At 41.3% G+C, this 21,688-nt stretch overlaps 1 protein-coding gene and 1 long non-coding RNA gene across 9 annotated transcripts in view; one reads left to right on the top strand and one right to left on the bottom strand.

Moving 5' to 3' along the window:
- LOC143706970 (uncharacterized) overlaps positions 1 to 21,688 on the bottom strand; it is a 35,105-nt gene that overhangs the window by 11,438 nt on the left and 1,979 nt on the right. The gene's annotated exons all lie outside the window — the stretch shown is intronic.
- xirp2a (xin actin binding repeat containing 2a) overlaps positions 1 to 21,688 on the top strand; it is a 48,884-nt gene that overhangs the window by 8,171 nt on the left and 19,025 nt on the right. For 4 of the 8 annotated variants that reach the window (XM_077199487.1, XM_077199488.1, XM_077199489.1 and 1 more), the window contains exon 2: positions 8,035 to 8,131. In XM_077199487.1, coding sequence (XP_077055602.1) covers positions 8,035 to 8,131 — 97 coding nt within the window. Of the gene's footprint in view, positions 1 to 8,034; positions 8,132 to 19,023; positions 20,084 to 21,688 lie in introns of those variants that run through there. The other 4 variants (XM_077199494.1, XM_077199495.1, XM_077199491.1 and 1 more) reach the window with 2 other exon arrangements.

The raw sequence follows: 21,688 nt of genomic DNA on the forward strand, positions 1-21,688 counted from the left end.
AGAGCAGAATGAGCGACTGTTGTTCCTGATTGAGTGGCTAATTGTTGCCTAGATAAACACAGGAAGAGGAGAGAGATTGCTAGAGATCCATCCATTGTTTCTCTCTGAAACATGACCTCTCCACCCCACTGGGGTTATTAATATTTCATGATCCCTTTGCACACACACACACACACACACACACACACACACACACACACACACACACACACACACACACACACACACACACACACACACACACACACACACACACACACACACACACACACACACACGTGCGCGCACACATGTCCACACACTCTCTCTTTCTCTCAGTCTCTCTCATTCATTATTACACAGTCAGGGTTTACAGAGAGACTGCCATGATGAAAGGCTGTCAGGAGAGAAACTTTCATTCCATACATGAAATCATTCTCCTGTTATACATCAACCACTTTAGAACAGAAAGTTTAAAGTCTAGTTGGATTTTGATTTAGGTTCATCCAAGGTTTAGATAACACTTTTAAACTCTTCAGCCGGCCGAGAGATGTTGTTGTGCATTCTTTCCAGTAGAGGTCACTAACAGAAAATATAAGGCTATGTAAATGTAATGTGAACTGCTGCCTGCAGTACTATAATAATACTGCATTATTTTCATAATGAACTGATACCTAATCAATGTTTTCTCACAGTATTCAGTTAAAACTTCATAAATCTGCCAAAAATGTCAGCAATGGAAAGAATGCTTCTTACCCAAATGGAGTAATTGAAATCTTTGTTTGGATATGTGGTCTCAACTTAAACAAATATATTCACTGTGCTTGAGTCTAATCTAATTTCGCTGTTTGTTTCCTTTCAAGCAAATATGTACGTTCAGGATTCAAGGACTAGAGAGAAACAATTCACACACCCTGGTGAAAATACCAGTATAATCCATCATGAATTCCCATGATGGTCCGGTGTTGTGCTGGTTAGGTACAGTACATGAGTTGGAGGTCCATCATAGCCACAGGTATGCTATTTAAGAGAAAAAAATATTCTTGGTTCAGTATAAGTACCTAGTGAGGCCAGCAGGGGGGGCTCACCCTGTGCTCTGTGTGGGTCCTAATGCCCCAGTATAGTGATGGGGACACTATACAGTCAAAAGCACCATCCTTTGGATGAGACTTTTATCCGAGGTCCTGACTCCATGTGGTCATTTAAAAATCCCAAATTTTGCCAGAATGCTGGGGTTACACCCCTTTTCAAAGGACATTCTGGCCAAATTTGCCCATTGGCTTCTGTCCATCATCATGGCCTCCTAATCATCTCCATATATACTGAATGGCTTCATCACTCTGTGTCCTCTCCACCAGTAAGCTGGTGTGTGGTGGGGGTTCTGGCGCAGTATGGCTGCAGCACATTGGTGGTGGTTGAGGAGATTCCCCCTTCCATGTAAAGGGCTTTGAATGCTGAGAAAAGCACCATATAAATTAAACAAATTATGATATACTTTATAGTCAAATAAGCACTCTAAAGTTCAGCTAATTGCATTTAATATAAATTTAAACTATAATACATTTTCATTTAATTGCAATTAACATGCAATTAAGTGCCCAAACACATTACATTCATTTATACCAATGCTTTATTACTTTAATTCTATTAAAGTAAATTGTATTACTTTAATTACTTTAATTCTACTTTACTCTTTCCCCACCATTAAAGGGTAACTAAACACTAAAACAACTTTTTTTAGTTAATGATCTGTAAGAGTGGAGTTTCAAAAATGCAGTTCATTGATTCAAGTACATTTTTTGACATTTTGGTTTAAAGTTTTTTAATTCTACAATATATAGTGTGAAAACGTCTGAGTGCTGCCCTCTTCAGGTTGAACGGTGGCTACCGCAGTTGAATTTTCCTATTCGAAGCTGTGGTACCCTCCCACCAGCTTACCACGCCCTTGCCTACAGAGAGATGCCCCCCCCCCACCCCCCCACCCAACCTGCTGGGCTCTGCCCACCTTTCCAGCTTTTTTCAAATATTGTCAGTGAGTGGAGTCCAGGGGTTTAGTTACCCTTTAACTGAATTTTCCAGCTATCCATGTTTTCACTTTTATTATGGTAGGGGGAAGATGACACATCTGCTAGTACAGAATGTCCGGATCAAAACAGGAGAAGAAAAAGCTGAAACAAGTGATAGAAGATTGCTCACGCAAATGTAAAGTAACGTGATCATCAACCATTAAACAGCATGTAAATGTTACCCAAAACTGGTAAATGTTACCAAACGACATGTCGAACCCATGAAGAGAAAACGACTGTGAAGCTTTGGGGGTGTATGTTGGACTCGATCTACTCGATCAGATACAGAACGATGATCAAAACACAGATGAAGGCGTAGCTTAGTCTTTGACAAAAATTTGATTTTCTCTTACTTGCAGTATAAACTACTAAACTAGTAGTTTACTAAGTAGCCTACACTTCAGTGTGTACTTTCATAAACTAAAAAATTTACTACTTGTAATAGTAAACTACTAGTATACTTATAGGTTAACTTGTAGTACAGATGCATTACAAATGAGAAACCTAGTTGTGTACCTAAAGTTTACTACTGTTACACTTATAGTACACATAAATGTATACTTTTATATACTAAAAGTGGGCCAATTTAGTCCCAAGCAGTCTTGAAATAGTACACTTACAAGTACACATTGATATTAGCATACTTACTACATACAGTATACTTAAAAATATACTTGAACATTACGTATACTTAAAGGGGTAGTTCACTTTTTAAAAAACTTTTGCTGATAATTTACTCACCCCCATGTCATCCAAGATGTCCATGTCTTTCTTTCTTCAGTCAAAAAGAAATTAAGGTTTTTGATGAAAATATTCTAGGATTTTTCTCCATATAATGGACTTCATTGGGTACCAAACGGTCCAAGGTCCAAATGACAGTTTCAGTGCAGCTTCAAATGGCTTTGGAGTTCAAATGGCAAATGGTTTGTGACTCTCCTGTTCGAACTCGTTCATAAAAATGAACAAATCTTTTTTCGAGGCATTTCGTTCATTCAACGAACGAAATGACTCGAAAAAAAATTGGTTCATTTTGATGAACGAGTTCGAATAGGAGAGTCTCGAACGTGCATCACAGAACAGAGCAAGGCGAGCATTTGTGCTTATAAAACTTAAACTTTTTTATTTATTTTTGAAATGACCGATCGTTTCGCAAGATAAGACCCTTATGCATCGTCTGGTGTCATTTAAAGCCATTTGAAGCTGCACTGAAGCTGTCATTTGGACCTTGGACCGTTTGGTACCCCATGACTCCATTATATGGAGAAAAATCCTAGAATGTTTTCATCAAAAACCTTAATTTCTTTTAGACTGAAGAAAGAAAGACATGGACATCTTGGATGACATGGGGGTGAGTAAATTATCAGCAAAAGTTTTTTAAAAAGTGAACTACTCCTTTAATAAAATTAACTTGAAGTATACTTCTTTTATGTTAGGGCCCTCCAAAATTATAAGTGTTAACATGAGATTAATGTGATAAAACGGCTTACTAACCTTGTTTATGCAAAGTTATATCCATTTTTCCTGTCACAGTTAATACATTCTGTAACTTTCGAATGAAATTAGCAATGATTCCAAGCAGGGGCTTAATAACATTAAGAAAACCCGACCAAGAGGAATTGGTTGGTAATTACACTTTAACCTGCTTAAAATAGTATAGTTCCACCACTGAAAGGATGATTTATACTTGTACTACTTTCTATTGTAAGTGTATTACTGTACATGTGATTTTGTTTCTTTTTATAATTGAGTCAAAATTATTTTCAGTAGTAATCAACAGCATTTTCAAATGTGAATACAGTTTAACTTGTTTTGAAACACAGACATTCCATTGCGTTTAGTTGTGAATAGACATAAACTCAAGCTACAGGCTAAAGCTAGCTGACAGTCAATCACTGTCCTGCCACTGCTAAATATACCCTACAAACACAGTAACTTCACTGCTAAAAGTGTAGAAAGTATTAGGTGTTGTCATCTCACTCTTTTTAAGTTATCCCTGCACGATGTGTAGCGTAGAGCTCAGGCTAAAAACAACTCCATGTGACTGTTTCTGGCTGTCTTTAGTGTTAAAAAAGAAAAAGAAAAACAGAACTGTCGGTGAAGGCCTGGGGACAACAACTCAGATATTTACATGTTTAGCTGTTCACGCACTGTCACAGGATGTTCGGTATGTGTTCTTGTGTCATCTCATGTGTGCATGGTAATCATACCATGTCTTCACTTTATAACCTGTGGCCTTGTTCTGACTACAAAACACCTTCCATCATTCTTTCTTTCCTCCTATGTGTGTGTATAAAGGCCTCGTAGTTTGTTTTAAAATAGGTGGAAATACTATTGTTTGTGTTAGCCAGAAGATGGTGTGTGTGTGTGTTTGTGTGAGAGAGAGAGAGAGAGAGAGAGAGAGAGAGAGAGAGAGAGAGAGAGAGAGAGCTGCCCTGCTTGTTTTTCTAACTCCAGGACAGTGACTCATGTTTAAATATGTCCACTTATCACAGAGACAGCAGAGTAATGGGAGACTCTCAGTGGTGCTTACAAAAACAGGAAATCCCCTTACATACACAAACACACACGTAGGTGACTATCTAAAAGTTCTAGATCTGTGATTCAACATATTACAATTTCCAATGTAATCGTCTCTATGAATAAAAAAGGGGGGTTATTCCAGTTTTGTGTATTTTGTCCGTTATATAATTAGCAAATATATTACTGTGATGAACTATAGTATGTCATACTACTCAAAATTACATTTAGTCATCAGTGCAGACTGTAAGAATATTCTAGTTTTTATTAATATCTTGAATAAGCTTTTATTTTTACATTTTGATTTGAGTCCAGCTTTTGTCATCATTAGCTTTTATAAATGTTACCATTTAGGTTTAATTTTTCATTTTATTTTTTTGTTCAGTTTTAGTTTTTATTTATGTGGCCTTTAATTGTGGCCAGCCTAAGGCACACCTGTGCAATAATCATGCTGTTTAATCAGCATCTTGATATGCCACACCTGCGAGATGGATGGATTATCTTAGCAAAGGAGAAGTGCTCACTAACACAGATTTAGACAGATTTGTGAACAATATTTGAGAGAAAATAGGCCTTTTGTGTATATAGAAAAAGACTTAGATATTTAAGTTCAGCTCATGAAAAATGGGGGCAAAAACAAAAGTGTTGCATTTATAATTTTGTTCAGGGCATTTAACTACATCTAATATTTTATTTTATCAGCTTTATTATTTTTGTTAACAAAAGTGTTTTTAATAGTTTTAGATTTAGTTAATAATAAACTTGCTTGCAACTAATGTTCATCAACTTCTGTTAATCTGTGTTTTTTAATGTTCAATAAGCACACACTTACAAAAATATACCATAACATGTCATTGTCTACCATGACGGTAGTTCCATCGGATATTATGCATCATATACATAATTCACCCGCTATATTGCTAAATGAACCTGATTTTTCATATCAACAGAAAAATATACTGGAATAACCTGGCTTCTCATGAGAGAGACTACTGTTACTGATAAGCTAAAACCCGCCAGCACATTGACTTGATTGGTTACAAGGTAGTCTATGACCTAAGAAAATAATCAGCAATGGTGTTGACATGAATTTGCACATGGTTTGTCTTAAAGAAAACTTTATATGCATAACACCACATAGACATATAAACAACATTAAAAACTTGATTTTTTACCACAGGGGGCCTTTAAGGACACACAATATTGGCAAGATTTGGACATGTAAATACCTTTGGATTTGGTAACCTTTGATTGAAACAAGGTTCACAAAAACACACACATACTATTTAGGAAATAAATAACTAGAATCAGATCATACTGTATCTCATTCGTTATCTAAGGTTTATTCAGGTGAATTAACTCAGAGCTCTTTTAATCTTTATCCAGGTAAAATTTTAACTGCTTCATTCAACTTGATCTTTTTTAACTAGGGTGAGTTCAGGATGATTGGGACACATTTTTCCATTGAGAAAAGTTAAAAAATCCCGATCAACCTGAATTCACCCTACAGTGTTTGACAGCTAAAATTCTGCCAAAATATCTGTGCATTTGAAAACACAATCAGGGTGTTTAACAGCACTGCGACATCGATGACAACATGAAAAACTGACTGTTATTAGAATTCATTTACAGTAGTTTTTAATTTACTTGCAGTGTAACTGATAAAGTGAAACTCAGCCTTTCAGTGTGTGTAAATGAAACCACCTGTTCTCTGCTGGGCAGAGTGAACCTTGACCTCTTGGCTCAGTATTCGACAGACTCTGTGTGTGCTCCTTATGCCAGATGATCTGAATAGTGGAATGTGACTCCACATGACACAATCAATGTGTGTATGTGAGACTGCATTAGCATGTGTGGGATAGTGTTGATTTTCCCTTCCTGATGTTTTGAACTACAGATGCATGTGTTTTATGGAAGAGCTGATGGGCGAGATTTGATTTGCAAATTGTTTTGTGAAACTAAATAGACAGAGAGGGGTAAAGGGAAAGAGAGCGCTAGATAACGAAAACAGTTCCATCCAGTTTTTAAAGTATCTTAACTGATGAGTGTAATGTATGTATGATGGGATGTCTGTTTATATAGCCGATGTGTGTAATTTTTGTCAGGGTTAATGGAAAAGTTCACCTCAAAATGAAAATCATGAATTCACCCTCATGTCATTTGTAAACTATGACTTTTTCTTCCGTGGAACACACATGATTTTCCATAAAATTATAGTCAATGGTTACCACAGCCATCAAGCACGATTTTCAAAGCATGATTTTCACTTTTAGTCAGCAGTCTTTGTTAAGATGACCTTAATGATCTAGCAGAGTTATTTAATTTCAAAAGATCAGAGAGATATTTTGGAGCTAATCCGTTCATGGCTTTAAAAACATAAAGCAGAATTTTCAATTCTGTAATAAACTGGCAGCCAGTGCGACGAAAGTATTGGGGAAATATGATTAAATTTGTGTAAATTGTGTCAAATGTGGTGTAAATAACCGGCCAAAACACATAAAAAGTTTTCTATTTTTAGTTAAAAAAAACAGCGTAGTGTAAACACCCCCTAATATGTAGAGACAACTGTAACCATACTTGTTTGATTCCCCTTTAAAACGTTATCAAAATATTACCTGACAAAGTAACATTGACTCGTCCTGAACCAGTTAGAACTCCTTACTGATGTTAAAGTTGGAGACCTTTATTATACATGTTTGTTTAATTGTTTGTCATTAATATCCGAAAAGCAAACGCACAGCCAGTGATGTTGATTAGACACGTTGAGCTCTTTTTAATGCATGCATGGACTATGCAAAGTTTGCAGCTTTGAACTGTTCAGATACTTGCAACAAAATAAATCAAATATTAAAATGTTGTAAAATATTCTAGTATTCCTAACTCATCAATTAAAATTCTAAAGCTTAAACTCAGCTGGAAACTTGCATTAATGTCGACTATTGCCTCAAACTCAGTGTAAAGTGTTGGGTTTTAGTTTTGAGCCGTGTGTTGTGGCAGAATGTTCGCTTTTGATGCCTGTCTAGTAATCAAAATTATGTACAAACTGAAAATACATTTATACGAACTGTATAAATATATTTCCTTTTGTTTGTATGCAAATATGTTTCACAGTTGGCAGTTATTTCAGTGTTCTCAGTCACCTTCCCTTATTCATGTTCCTCTTTCAAGGGCATTATTGCACTATTTACTTGGTAACAGCTTTCAAGCTTCAGGTGAACTTGCTTATTCAACACAAAACTGAGTCTTGTTGAAATACTGTTAATGATAAATAGCCAAAACACACACACGCTTCATGTACTGTCTCTCTGTTTTGAACTTTTGTTCAAAGTTTCATGGAACTGGTGAATGCAAATGAAACACGGACTAGAACGTGTTCTCTAACCACACCTGCCTCTCTCTATTTCTCTCTCTCTCTCTCTCTCTCTCTCTCTCTCTCTCTCTCTCTCTCTCTCTCTTTTCTCTCGCTCTCTAGGAAGTGAGTGGTTTACATTCGTCCAGTGGGAGAGTTGAAGACAAATATAGTGGTGTAAGGGAAAAAATGTCAAATCAGGATTCGAACTTTGGAGGCTGTGAGTATCTTTTGTCTTTTATGCTACTGTAACTCAGTGTTTCTTTTTAAATTTTATGAGAAAATAATAATTTTTTTCAGAATTTTATGTTTGGCACTATAAAGTCTGATTCAGGAAATTTTACACTGAACCATTTGTGATCTCTTGTTTCTAAAGTGATTTACATGTTTGTGACAGTTCAGAGTGTGTGTGTGTGTGTGTGTGTGTGTGTGTGTGTGTGTGTGTGTGTGTGTGTGTGTGTGTGTGTGTGTGTGTGTGTGTGTGTGTATGTGTGTGTGTGTGTGTGTGTGTGTGTAAAAGTGACATGATTAAAGACTTCACACATTGCTGTCTAGCACGATGACAACTGTGATGACAGACTTCTGCTTTAGTGCTCATGCATGTATGTGTGTGTATGTACTGTACATGTGTTTGAATTTCTGCTGCAATCTCATTCTGTTACTTTAAGTTTAATCAGACACAGCATATAGTCTTAAAAGTAACCATACTATACCCAAACTTTATTTTACAATGCTCGTATATGTATATATACATTTTTTAAATATGCAGTGATAATAACATGCTAGTGGGAGGCCTGTGTAATTTAATAGGTTTGTTTGACAGGTGAGCTGATTTGTGTATGGTCAGTGTCTGCATGTGTCTCTCTTTTGTTATCCCTCTTTCATTATTTACATCGGGCTATCAGCTTGTCTTTGAAATAGACAACCTTGTTTATGACAGGTCCATATTCACACATTCATATCCTACTCTGGAAATGATGATCATCCCTCAAGTGTGTTGCATTCTCTTGAGTGTTTGTATCTGGAGTCATATGACACACTTATCTGATGTATGAAGTTAGTGCGTTACAGGATGATTATATCATTACAATATTTTCTCCTCTGTCTCAACTTTCTCTCTTTTTATTAACCCCATTAACTATCGCCGGTAGCGGGAAGCTTGTCGCTCTTTATTATTGTCTTTTAAATTCCCCTATCACATATTTTATTAACCATCATAAATTAGGTATCATTTGAAAACTTACACCCTCAGTATTCATCCTGAGAAAACCATTAAAAAATTGGACATTGTGTTATCATGGAAACATTTCTTAAATTTCTTTTAGCAGGCTCCATCCCCTAGTGGGCAGTATCATGTTTCATATTACAAAATTGACTGCACTATTTTATTATAAAACCTTTTTCTAATCTTTACAAAACACATCATTGGAAAAGTCAAAATGTTCCATATTTTGTGACTGTTTTGTGATATTGTGACAAAAATGTAGTAATTTTTGACAGAAGAACGCATTAAAAATAAAAATCCCTTGGTTAGACATACGGCTGGTTTTATAGGATTTTTAAAGTAATATTTTTTTAGTATATATATATATATATATATATATATATATATATTATTTATATAAAATAAAACTGTTTAGAACTACATTTGCTTTATAGTAAATTAAAACTTCTATAATTTTTTACACATTCACTTCAGCGATAATCTACTACGTTTATTTAAAAATAGACCAACCTTAGGTCTCTATTACAATATTTATAAGTGAATTTTTTTCTAACCATATAAAAAGTATAGCATCCATTTGGCATTTTTTTTTATTTCATCTGAACCATCATGGCTGTTAAAATCAGTGACATCAAATACAAAAGTAAACACAATATATATATCATTATTTAAAATGTTGTAAAACATTTTTTATTTAAAATATATAATATTTAAATTAATATTTTTTTTTCATCTTCAGTCGCTCAGTCGATGCCACCTCGAGACAGATGAATAGGAATCTCGTAGAGAGGCCAATCTATTCGAGTGTAACTAAACGAGCCAATGCACATTGGCATGCAATCATTTGCATCAGCTGCTCAGCCATGCAGCGCAGGTATATAATGAGCAGCAGGTGTGATTACACTTTGGCTTTTTGCTTTGGAGCTGAGCACTTTGATGCTCTTTTCTCTACCAAGAGTGTTTCTTCAAATGAGTGCGAGCTTTCAACGGGACCTCTCCAGTCTGGTGCGGGCGATACAGCGCGCCAGCGTGGGCGATCCCTCTCTCTCTTTCTTTTTTGTTTTCAAATTTGAGCAAAACAAAAAAAGCTGTTTTTTCGGGCTGGTAAGGTGCGCCATGATAGCGCTGAAAAGCTGTTCTTACATAACTGTTCTTAGCTGTTCTTGCGTGCTTCAGCACCAAGGAGAGCAGTCCCTAAAAGAGCTTTTTAAAGATGTCACTCTACCTGTGTGTTTCTGGATGCGGTCGTTACCTGGGATCACGGGATGGTCACAGGCGCTCTGTCGCGTGTCTTGGGATTGAACACGCTGAGGCAGCTTTCGGGGATGAGTCATACACCCATTGTGGGAAGATGATCATCTCAGAGCTATGGTTGAGACTCTCGTTCCTGAAAAGGGGTGGAGTCCCTGAGCATCTGCCGCGATCTAACCCTTCACAGAGGGTTACTTCAGGCAGTAGTGCACGTGACTTGAGGGTTTCGATGAGCGCGCTTCCTTCGGGGAACCCACCCCCTAGGAATTCGATTGGGAGGGATGAGGGTTCATCCCTCCCACGCTCCGCAACCAGTTGAGCCGCCGACGGAACGTGCTGGACAATCCACGAATTGTGTACCAGTCATTTCCTTCGGCGCTCCTCATGATGAACAGATGTCAATCGCTGCATCGGAGGGTGGGTCAGACTTCTCTGCGGATGACAATTTGGCGCTGCTGCCCCCTTCGGGTGTGACAGCAGTGCCCAAGTCGGACCCGGAGTTGATGCCCATGCTTTTCCAGGCCGCCAACAGGATCGGGCTCGTGTGGAACCCTCCACCCTTGAGGCTGGACGATTGGTATCTCGGGGTGGTGCGTGCTGGTTCTTAACAACCCACCCCAGTGCCTTTCTTCCCGGAGGTGCATGAGGAGCTCACGGGGGCGTGGACCGGCTTTCAGAAACCGTCCCGGTGGCTCCTCCTCCCTCACCACCCTTGATGGCGGGGCGGCTAAGGGTTACGCGTGTATCCAACCAGTGGAGCGGGCCATTGCTATGCAACTGTGCCCTAACTCCACTTGGCGCGGAGAACCATGCCTCCCTTCCTGGGCCTGTAAGTACTTGTCGGACTTAACTGCCAAGGCTTACAAGGCTTGTGGAGAAGCTGCCTCTGCCATACACGCCATGGCGTTGTTGCAGGTCCATCAGGCCAAGGCACTGAAGGACCTGCACGAGGGTGGTCATGATCCACAAGTTCTCCAAGTACTTTGTGCCGCAACGGATTAGGTTACCGCACGGTAAGTGGGTAGTGCGATGTCCACTATGGTGGTCCAGGAATGCCATCTCTGGCTGTGTCTGGCTGACATGAGGGAGACCGAAAAAGTCAGGTTCCTTAAATTCCCCATGTCCCAGACCGGCCTCTTCGCGGTCAAGAACTGCAGTCCCTCAGTCAACTCATTGCCGGGGGCGTCCTCCTGCCCCTGCCCCTGCTGGATGGGACTAATTTCCAGGAGATGGTGACAGCACCACTCCCTCCCCCGGAAGAGAGCCGGATGGAAATCCGGATGCCGTATGCATCCAAGATGGCGCCGCATGCGGCTGCCTCGGTGTGGGGCTCTCCAGCTATTGTGTTGTTTTTGTTCGTTTGTTCTGTGTTAAGTCACTCTTTTCCTATCAGTTTCACCAACGACGAACTACTAGACATTAGTAAACACACACCAGATAACTTTTCTACAGTTTTTGATTATTCGGACGTCTTGCAGGACATTCTCGTAGGAGGGGCAGCGTTGTTGTTCAAACACGCGGTCAGACGCAAACGCGGGAAGCGAGCCGGCACGCGGGTTAAACTCTGCGAGCGCGGCCTGCGCACTGCACTCCCCAGTATTCATCTCGCGAATCTCCGATCCCTTCCTAACAAAACGGACAAACTTCTTCTCCTCACCTGCACTAACAAGGATTTTTTAAACTCTGCTGCTCTGTGCTTCACTGAAACCTGGCTGAGTGAAGCCATACCGGACAACGCAATACATCTGCCGGGCTTCCAGCTGTTCCGAGCGGATCGCATCGCGGAGCTAACGGGGAAAACAAGAGGTGGTGGATTGTGTTTCTACATTAACGAAAGTTGGTTTTCAGATGTAACAACACTGAAGAACAGGGCCGGCCCGTGGCATAGGCGGAATAGGCAAATGCTATGGGCGCCACTCAATAGGGGCGCCAAAATGAGTGAACGAGTGATTTTTTTTTTTTGATTTTTTTTTTTTACTAATACTATTTTAAAAACATCAATTCAAAATACTACAAAATAAAGCAAAAAAAAACTCCACAAAAACTTAACTAAGTCCCCCGACTCCGGTCCGGCGCATCAATCTTCCCCCACCCAGCGAGTGCTTGAAGTGCGTCAGAAACAGAGCGCGTGCGATCAGTTTACTGTTGGTAATTTGATGTGTAGCGTCGCCCCTCGCTGAATCCAATGTAGACAGCATTGCTTTCGTTTGAGGGCACTTAACACACTCAAGCACCCCGTAGAAACGGGCCTGGCAGCTCGAGCCAGGTCTAGACATGGTGAAAGTTACCTGATTGTGACGGATGGCCAAATTTACATGACATTTTAAATTAGCATTATAGTCTGCAATAGATACAGTGCCAAACAGAAGATAAGGGGATAAAAGGGGATAAAGACAGAGGTAATGTAATGAATTAACAGTTTATCTAAATGCATAGTAGTAAGATATATAATTTAATGGCAGTTATTTTTACCTTAAACTTTATGCTAACAGTTGTTCTGAGTTCTCCAGAGGCCAAAGACAGTGTGATTTGTAACAATCACGTCAGTTTTTTTTAGACGCATTCACTATCACTTTGATTAATTAATGTTTTACTCTACAGATGTGCAGTTTTGAAGGAGATATATGGCATTTTTTAGATTTATTTGCCAAAATTATTAATGTTATTGATATAGGCTACAGGTTTATTAAAAGTAGCAACGTTTTACGTAAAATTAACATTAAAGAAGACATTTTGCAGTTTCTTTCATGGTGAAAACATGAAACGTGCCATAGTTTAGTGGAAGATTGCTGCCATCAACTGCAAAACAAACACTTTTGCTAGTGCTCAATGAATATTTTGTGCATGAATGACATTTGGACAATGACATCACTGTTTTATGCAGAGCGGCTATATATACTGAACAAAATTATAAACGCAACAAAACTGTAAAGCTGTAAATCTGCCTTGAAATAATCTATATTGTAAAAAGCGCTATAAAAATAAATGGGACTTGACTTAAATGCTAGATGTAATGCTCTTGCTATTTGTGTTTAGGCTGTAATGTGTATATATATATATATATATATATATATATATATATACATATATATATACAGGATAAATAATCATGAACACAGTGACAGGGTGAAATGGGCTGTGATGCATGGGGCACCAGGTAAAATCTTGCCTAGGGCTGCAAATTGGCCAGGGCCGGCCCTGCTGAAGAAGATGTGCTCTCCTAATTTAGTGGCACATTTCATAAACTGTAAACCTTTCTCCTCGCCTCGGGAGTTTTCCTCTTTCATTCTCGTGAATGTATACATCCCTCCAGATGCGTGCGTGAGAGCGGCGCTACAACATCTGGCTGAACAAATAAATGAAACAGAACAAAGGCATCCTGACTCTCTTTTAATTTTTCTTAGGGGTTTTAACAAAGCATATCTTTACCGTGAACTACCAAAATACAGACAGCACGTTTCATGTCCCACCAGAGACAGTAATATATTGGACCACTGTTACACCACAATAAAAAATGCGTATCACTCCGTCTCACGAGCAGCTTTGGGGCTCTCTGATCACTGTTTGGTTCATCTCATACTGACCAACAGGCAGAACCTGAAATCAGCTAAACCTGTAATAAGGACTGTAAAAAGATGGACTAATGAAGCAGAGCAGAATCTACAGGCCTGCTTTGATTGCTTTGATTGGACTGTATTTGAAGCTGCTACCAACGATCTGGATGAGCTCACAGATACTGTAACATTATATATAAGTTTCTGTGAGGATACATGCATTCCTTCCAGGACATTCTTATCATTTACTAATGATAAACCATGGTTTACTGGGAAACTCAAACACCTTCGTCATGCCAAAGAGGATGCCTACAGAAGTGGGGATAAAATCTTGTATAACCAGGCCAGAAACAGACTGACAAAGGAGATCAGAGTTGCAAAAAGAAGCTACTCTGAAAAACTGAAAAACCAGTTTTCATCCAACGACCCATCATCAGTCTGGTATGGCCTGAGGAACATCACCACTACAGTAACCAGTAACCATCCCCCCGATCTGTGGACAATCAACACCTGGCTGATGATTTAAACTCATTTTATTGCAGGTTTGAAAAGCCCTCATTCACACCGCACACCGGCTCTGACCTGCACTTCACACATTCACCATCATCTCCTGCACTCCCATTACTCCCCCCTCCTGCCATCCAACCTGAGCTTAAGGTCTGTGTGGAGGACGTGAGCAGAGTCTTCAAAAAACAGAAGACTAGGAAAGCCTCAGGCCCAGACGGCATCTCATCTGCCTGTTTAAAAATCCTGCGCTGACCAACTGGCCCCGGTCTTCACGCAGATCTTCAATAGATCATTGGAGCAGTGTGAAGTTCCCTGCTGCTTCAAACGCTCCACTATCATTCCTGTCCCCAAAAAACCCAAAATCACTGGAATTAATGACTACAGACCTGTCGCTCTCACGTCTGTGGTCATGAAGTCGTTTGAAAGACTGGTGTTGGCCCAACTGAAGGACATCACTGGACCCCTGCTGGATCCCATTCAGTTTGCTTACAGAGCAAACAGGTCTGTGGATGATGCAGTAAACATGGGACTATTATATAGACCAGGGACTTATGCAAGGATCCTCTTTGTGGACTTCAGTTCGGCCTTCAATACCATCATGCCTGGTCTTCTCACAGCCAAACTGACCCAGCTCTCCATACCATCCTCGATCTGTCAGTGGATCATCAGCTTCCTGACGGACCGGCAGCAGCGAGTGAGACTGGGGAAACTCACATCCAGGACTCTCACCACCAGCACTGGTGCCCCCCAAGGGTGCGTTCTCTCCCCACTGCTCTTCTCCCTGTGCACTAATGACTGCACTTCTAAAGACCCCACTGTCAAGCTCCTGAAATTTGCAGACGACACACTGTCATCGGTCTCATCCGAAACGGTGACGAGTCTGCTTACAGACCGGAGGTTGAACAGCTGGCTGTCTGGTGCAGTTATAACAACCTTGAGCTGAACACGCTCAAAACAGTGGAGATGATCGTGGACTTCAGGAGGAACAACCCAGCACTCCCCCCACTCACCATCATGAACAGCACTGTGGAAGCAGTGGAGTCATTCAGGTTCCTGGGCACTTCCATCTCTCAGGACCTGAAGTGGGACAATCACATTGACTCCATTGTGAAAAAGGCCCAGCAGAGACTGTACTTCCTTCGCCAGCTGAGGAAGTTCAACTTGCCACAGGAGCTGCTGATTCAGTTCTACTCAGCCGTCATTGAGTCTGTCTTATGCAGTTTCATCACTGTCTGGTTTGGTTCAGCTACCAAATCAGACATCAGGAGACTACAACGGAAAGTCCGGACTGCGGAGAGGATTATTGGTACCCCCTGCCAAACCTCCAGGACCTGCACTCTTCCAGAATGAGGAAGACAGCAGGTAAAATCATCACAGACTCCACTCACCCTGGACACCACCTTTTTGAACTGTTACCGTCAAGACGGCGACTCAGATCACTGGCCAAAAGAACATCTCGGCACAGGAACAGTTTCTTCCCACAAGCCATTTCCCTCCTGAACAGTTAACACACCTCCCAAGGCATATGCCTTAAGTGCAATACTCCCACTGTTTAGTGCAATACCCTACAACTTAGGTGATAATTATATGTAGATTTATTTATTTATAATATTCAAAACACTATAAATATGTTCATAATCTGTAAATCTGAAAATGTCTATTCTGACTAAACCCAACTGTGATACTTTTATTCTCATATATTTATATTTTTATTTTTTATTCTTATAATTTGTAGTATTATGTTTCTTGTTGTATTTGTATTTGTATATGTCCACTGGAAGCCTCAGTACCAAAACAAATTCCTTGTGTGTGCAAGAACACTTGGCAATAAAGCTCTTTCTGATTCTGATTCTGAAAATCCTTTGTTCCCTTTTATTTGTGTTCCGCCACTGGCCTTAAAACCAGCGGTTCCCAACTTTTCAATAAAAGAGCAGTTTCTTCGATCTCTGGGTCCGAAGAGGGCCCGGAGAGCAGGGGGAGAGAAAATCCTCACCACTCTCATCCACCTCTTCTATCACCAGCGGGCAGCAGCGTGCAGTTCGAGAATGCAACCAAGCCGCCTCCTGCGCTGTGAAACCAGGTAAGTGTTGCACAGCACACTCAGACCCCAGAGGGGGAACAGAGAAACGTGCTCAGTTAGTGCTGAAGTGCTTGAAAACAAAATTCTTTCAGAGGCTTCTGGGGCATATGACAGCGGCAGCAGTGGTAACCCCGTTTGGGCTGCAACATATGAGACCGCTTCAGCACTGGCTTCACGGCCAAGTCCCGAGATGGACGTGTCATCACGGCAGTCACCGGGTGACAATCACACCGGCGTGCCACCAGACCTTCTGCCCGTGGTCAGACCCCTCGTTCCTGACGACAGGAGTGCACTTGGAACAGGTGTCCAGGCATGCTGTGGTGTTCACAGATGCCTCTGCCACCGGGTGGGGTGCCACGTACAACGAGCATGCAGTGTCAGGGGTGTGGACGGGCCCCCAACTGCATTGGCTCATCAACTGCCTCGAGTTCCTAGAAGTACGTCTCGTAGAGATGCGCGGTTGGCGGTTATAGCCGCGGACTCCGCGGATGACGTGACGGAAAAAAAATATTTTAATTAAATTTGGGCGGGTGGCGGGCGGTTTTTAGTCTCGCGGCTGTCATCAGCAGCGCCTTGTATCAGCGGATGGCGGGCGGGAAAATTGGTCAAAAACGTTGGTGCAGATGGATGATGAGTCTTGTGATGCGGTTGCGGATGAAATAATAGCCAATCCGCGAATCTCTAACGTCTCGCTCTGAGACACTTAAAATGGCCGCTACAGGGCAGGGACGTGCTGGTCTGTATGGACAACCCTGTGACCGTTGCGTACATCAACCGACAAGGTGGTCTATGGTCCCGTCGCATGTCGCAACTTGCCCGCAATCTCCTCCTCTGGACTCAGAAGCATCTGAGGTCGCTTCGCGCCATGTATGTCCCCGGTGTGCTCAACCGTGTGGCCGACGAGCTGTCACTGGCTGTGCTCCCGGGAGAATGTCGACTCCACCCCCAGGCGGTTCAGCTGATCTTGAGAGAGTTCGGGGAGGCTCAGGTAGACCTGTTTGCCTCCTCAGAGACCTCCCACTGCCAGCTGACCGAGGGAACACTTGGCACGGCTGCACTGGCACACAGCTGGCCCTGGGGCCTCCGCAAATACGCGTTTCCCCCAGTGAGCCTACTTACACAGACCCTGTGCAAAGTCAGGGAGGACGAGAGATGGTTAAACCCTCCTCGACCCCCATACCCTCTTGGGACCTTTCCCTGGTGCTTCGAGCACTCCAGGATGCTTCCTTTGAGCCTTTGCAATCAGCAGACTTATAGCTTCTCTCCATGAAGACTTGCTGCTTATTCTACTGGCCTCTATCAAGAGGGTTGGGGATCTGCAGCATTTTCGGTCAACGAATCGTGCCTAGAGTCCGGGTCGGGTCACAACCATGTTGTACTGAGACCTCCCGTCTACTCACGTGTTCTCACCCTAATCGGGTAGAAGCACTGAGAGGCCCGGCTCTGTCGGCTTGCTGCACCCTACTGTGCACCCTTATTGCTCCAGAGTGAAAAACCTGTTGAGTCCTCCAACACCCTCAGCCCGAACATGGCGGCGCGTCCGGCGCCAGGCCTTTATTCGTTGAATCCTTGAGAACCGGGTCTAAGCTGGGTCCCATATGTGTGACCCTACGGGGATCCCATATGTGTATTTCTTCCACGGCTGCTCCTAAGCGGAAGCCTGTGTCTTTACCTTGGGCTAAGTCACCCAGTATTTCATATGCAGTACAACCTTCGGGCTAGTCCATATGTATTCCCCACATAACTCCTTCGGGGGAAGAACGTGGCTTCCATAGCGTCCCCCTTTCCCCATAGAAGGGCACGCTTTCCCAGTGTTATCCAAAAATCTCACTGCGTGGGTTATCACGGAACAACAGTGACAGGCATACTCTTGTGTAAGCCCTCTCCTATCGTCCTTCTAGGCAAGAAGGGGTAGAAGCCTTCTAGGCTTGCACAGGGCGCTGGATGGGGTGCAGCAGCTGTGGCCCTTTGGTAGGGATTCCTATTCGTCAGTCTCGACGTGGAGTCGACTGACCGACTGAAGAGTAATATCTCGGTTACATATGGTAACCTTCATTCCCTGAATGAGGGAACAGAGACACCACGTCCCGTCGCCACATCTGCTGCCGCCCGCTGGGGCAGCCAGCTTATCAGGCTCGGCTCCTTAGCAAAAAACTGAAGTACAATCGCACCTGCAGCTCATTATATACCTGCGGTGCATGGCTGAACAGCTGATGCAAATGACTGCATGCCAATGTGCATTGGCTCGTTTAGTTTCACTCAAAGTAGATTGGCCTCTCTAGCGAGATTCCTATTCGTCGGGCTCAACGTGGCGTCTTTGTTCCCTCTTTCAGGGGCCGAGGGTTACCATATGTAACCTAGATGTTATTTATTAATTGTGTACAATTATTTTAAATAATTGACTGGTCCCTCTGTATGTTATATTATACAGTTCTTTGCAGTCAGTAAATTATGATTTTTATTTTGAAATTGTTGGGAGTGTTTTCTTTGCCATTTCTGTCATTTTGAGTGACTCAAGTTCGGGCTAATTTCTGACCCTAATGCCAACACACACAAACAGATGTAAGATCTTTCTGTAAATGCTTTATATTAATCAGAGCTTTGAATTAGCTCTCACCTCCTGTGATCCCCTTCAAATAGAGAAAGTTCTATCATAGAAAATTGTGTATGTCATTAACTATTCACCCTCATGTTGTTCCAAACTTGTATGTTGTTTTTTCCACGGAACACAAAAGGAAAATTTGCGAAGAATTTTCCATACAGCGTTCCTAGTTTTCATGTCTGTTAGGCTCCAAAAACATAAAAGGTACCATACAGGTAGTCCATATGACTTGTGCTCTGTATTCCAAGTCTTCTAAAGTAAAAGTCTGAAATTTATATTCACTGATTATCTTCCTCTCTATCGTCCAGTCACAGTGTTCCTTTAGTTTATTGAGATTATTGGTGAAGTTTTAGAGCTGTTCCTCACACAAATCAATACTATGGCTTCGGAAGGCTTGGAATATAACATGGGTTTTATTTAATATTACATGATATATGTGTGATTTTTTGGAGCTTAGCAGTGGACACTATGAGCTGTAACTGTATGAAAAAGATCTGCTTGGACATTTTACAAAAATTAAATATTAATAAATAATACAGTGAAAGTTTTCACTGAATCTTAAATTTAAATAAATGAAATGGGATGCTAGAGCATTTTTAAAGCCAAGAATGTCCCTAAAATCTCTCAGACAGTAGGGTGCCTCTCCCCCTCAGTGTGTCTGTCTGTCGCTCTGTGACTTCAGGTTAAGGGCATGTTGTATAGCTTATCTAAAAAAAGGCCTAGCAGACTGGCAATCTTTTAAAGAGGAGGAGGGTCTCTGAAATACAACCAGCTGTCTCAGCCCTCCATCACTCTGAGGTGAACTGGACCGTAGACTGGAGCTGGTCTCCAAACACACACTCACACTTTCACACACGGACACTGGGTGTCTAGGGGTCTCCAGGTGGGATCTGGTGTCCAGGTGACACTATAGTAACGTTGAGGAACCCAGAGGAAACGTCAGACCTCTGAAGGTGCGTATGGTTTAACAGAAGTGGTTTCTGGTGTACTGTAGATGTCTGTTGTTCATTTGGAAGATGCATGGCTTCCAATTAAACCAATTTTGACAATGAATTATAGTAATCAGTGCTACTCAATAATTCATAATTTAACAATAATCTAATTTCTAAACGGTAAATTGGGTTGAGATGTGCTGACTAAGTAAAATATATTTCCAGGTTAAGTGCATGAGGCCAGTGGTGTATGTGTTTCGAGAGCGCTCATTAAGATTGCATGTAGAGGACACATGGCTTATTGTCACATCATAATGGAGTTGACCAAAATGAATATTGATGATTTGAACAGAAAGTAACAAAAGGGTTCTTTTGTCAATATCAGATTTTCCAATACCTGTTCACTGGCCTTTCAGGAAGACAAGATCTCAGAGTTTGGGATTTTAGCAATTCAAAACTTGTCATGCTTTTCATTTCACAACAGTAACAGTTTAATGTATTTAAAGCAACTGATGACTGGTTTAAAGAATTAGAAGTTATATGAAAAATTATATGGACAATGTGAAGACAACTGTAAAATGAGATGAGCGAAACATGTTAACTGTATCCAGTAAATTGTCTTTATCCTAATGAGCATTGTGTTTGCTGTAAGGCAGTGAGTCTCATATATGTCGGCTCACTCCATGAGTGTCTCAGAATAGAGTCCCAAAGACTGGACTTTCTGAATTTAGCCTGTAAGCTATACTGCATTCCATAGACTAGAGTCTGGAATATTACAGGCCTACTGACATGATGCTAACACATTTGTGTATTGATATGCAGTTTAATCATACATTTAGTAGATGTCTACCACATTTATAGATTTGCTAATTCTGAACCAAAGCAGTCATTTATCTAAATAACAAAAAAGCAGTCAATCTACACTAATGCCTATTTCTCTTGGTCATAGGTGACAGAAGAAGACAGATAATATTATTCGAGAAGTAGAAATATTAATGATAGGCAAGTCACAATTATAAAGATTTCCTTGGCTTTGCATTTTAGGAAGTCACTCTTCCTGGGGCGCCTCTCTCTCTCTCTCTCTGTCTGAAATATGAAACTAACGGTCCTTGGTTTAAAATAAGTCTTCTTTAATTGCGCTCAGTACTGAGGTTACTTTACGTCATGGTAATGCGCAACAGTCTAGAATGCCGCCAACCCCTGCGGTTCTAGATACTTGGATGTTTTCTGGAATGTTGAGCCTTGCATCGTCCATCTTCCCCGCTGATGCCTTTCTCTTACCATAATGACAAACGAGTGCGTGATCCCTCTGTTTCCACATCCCATCATCTCTGTGTTTGAAAAGTGTCAGATGCCCTCAGGTGTAGAGTTTCTGTTCAACAGCTACTGCTTATTCTGGATCTGAATCATCTCTCTCCCTCTGCTGGCTAGCTTTACACTGGCATGCACTGAATAACTGCTCTGCTAAAATTAACAGTTCAGGGAACATGTCTTGGTCACATGGTGATACGGTCATACTTTATGGATGCAAGAAAAGCAGTGTGGTTGTATGACACAGTACATATATTTGGCTTGAAATAATCTGCAAATAGCATGCAGTGCATCCTCCAGTGGCTCTTACTTTTA

Source organism: Siphateles boraxobius, unplaced genomic scaffold, assembly GCF_051911475.1.
Source record: "Siphateles boraxobius isolate OS27281-9 unplaced genomic scaffold, OSU_SipBor_1 41, whole genome shotgun sequence".
NCBI lineage: Eukaryota > Metazoa > Chordata > Actinopteri > Cypriniformes > Leuciscidae > Siphateles > Siphateles boraxobius.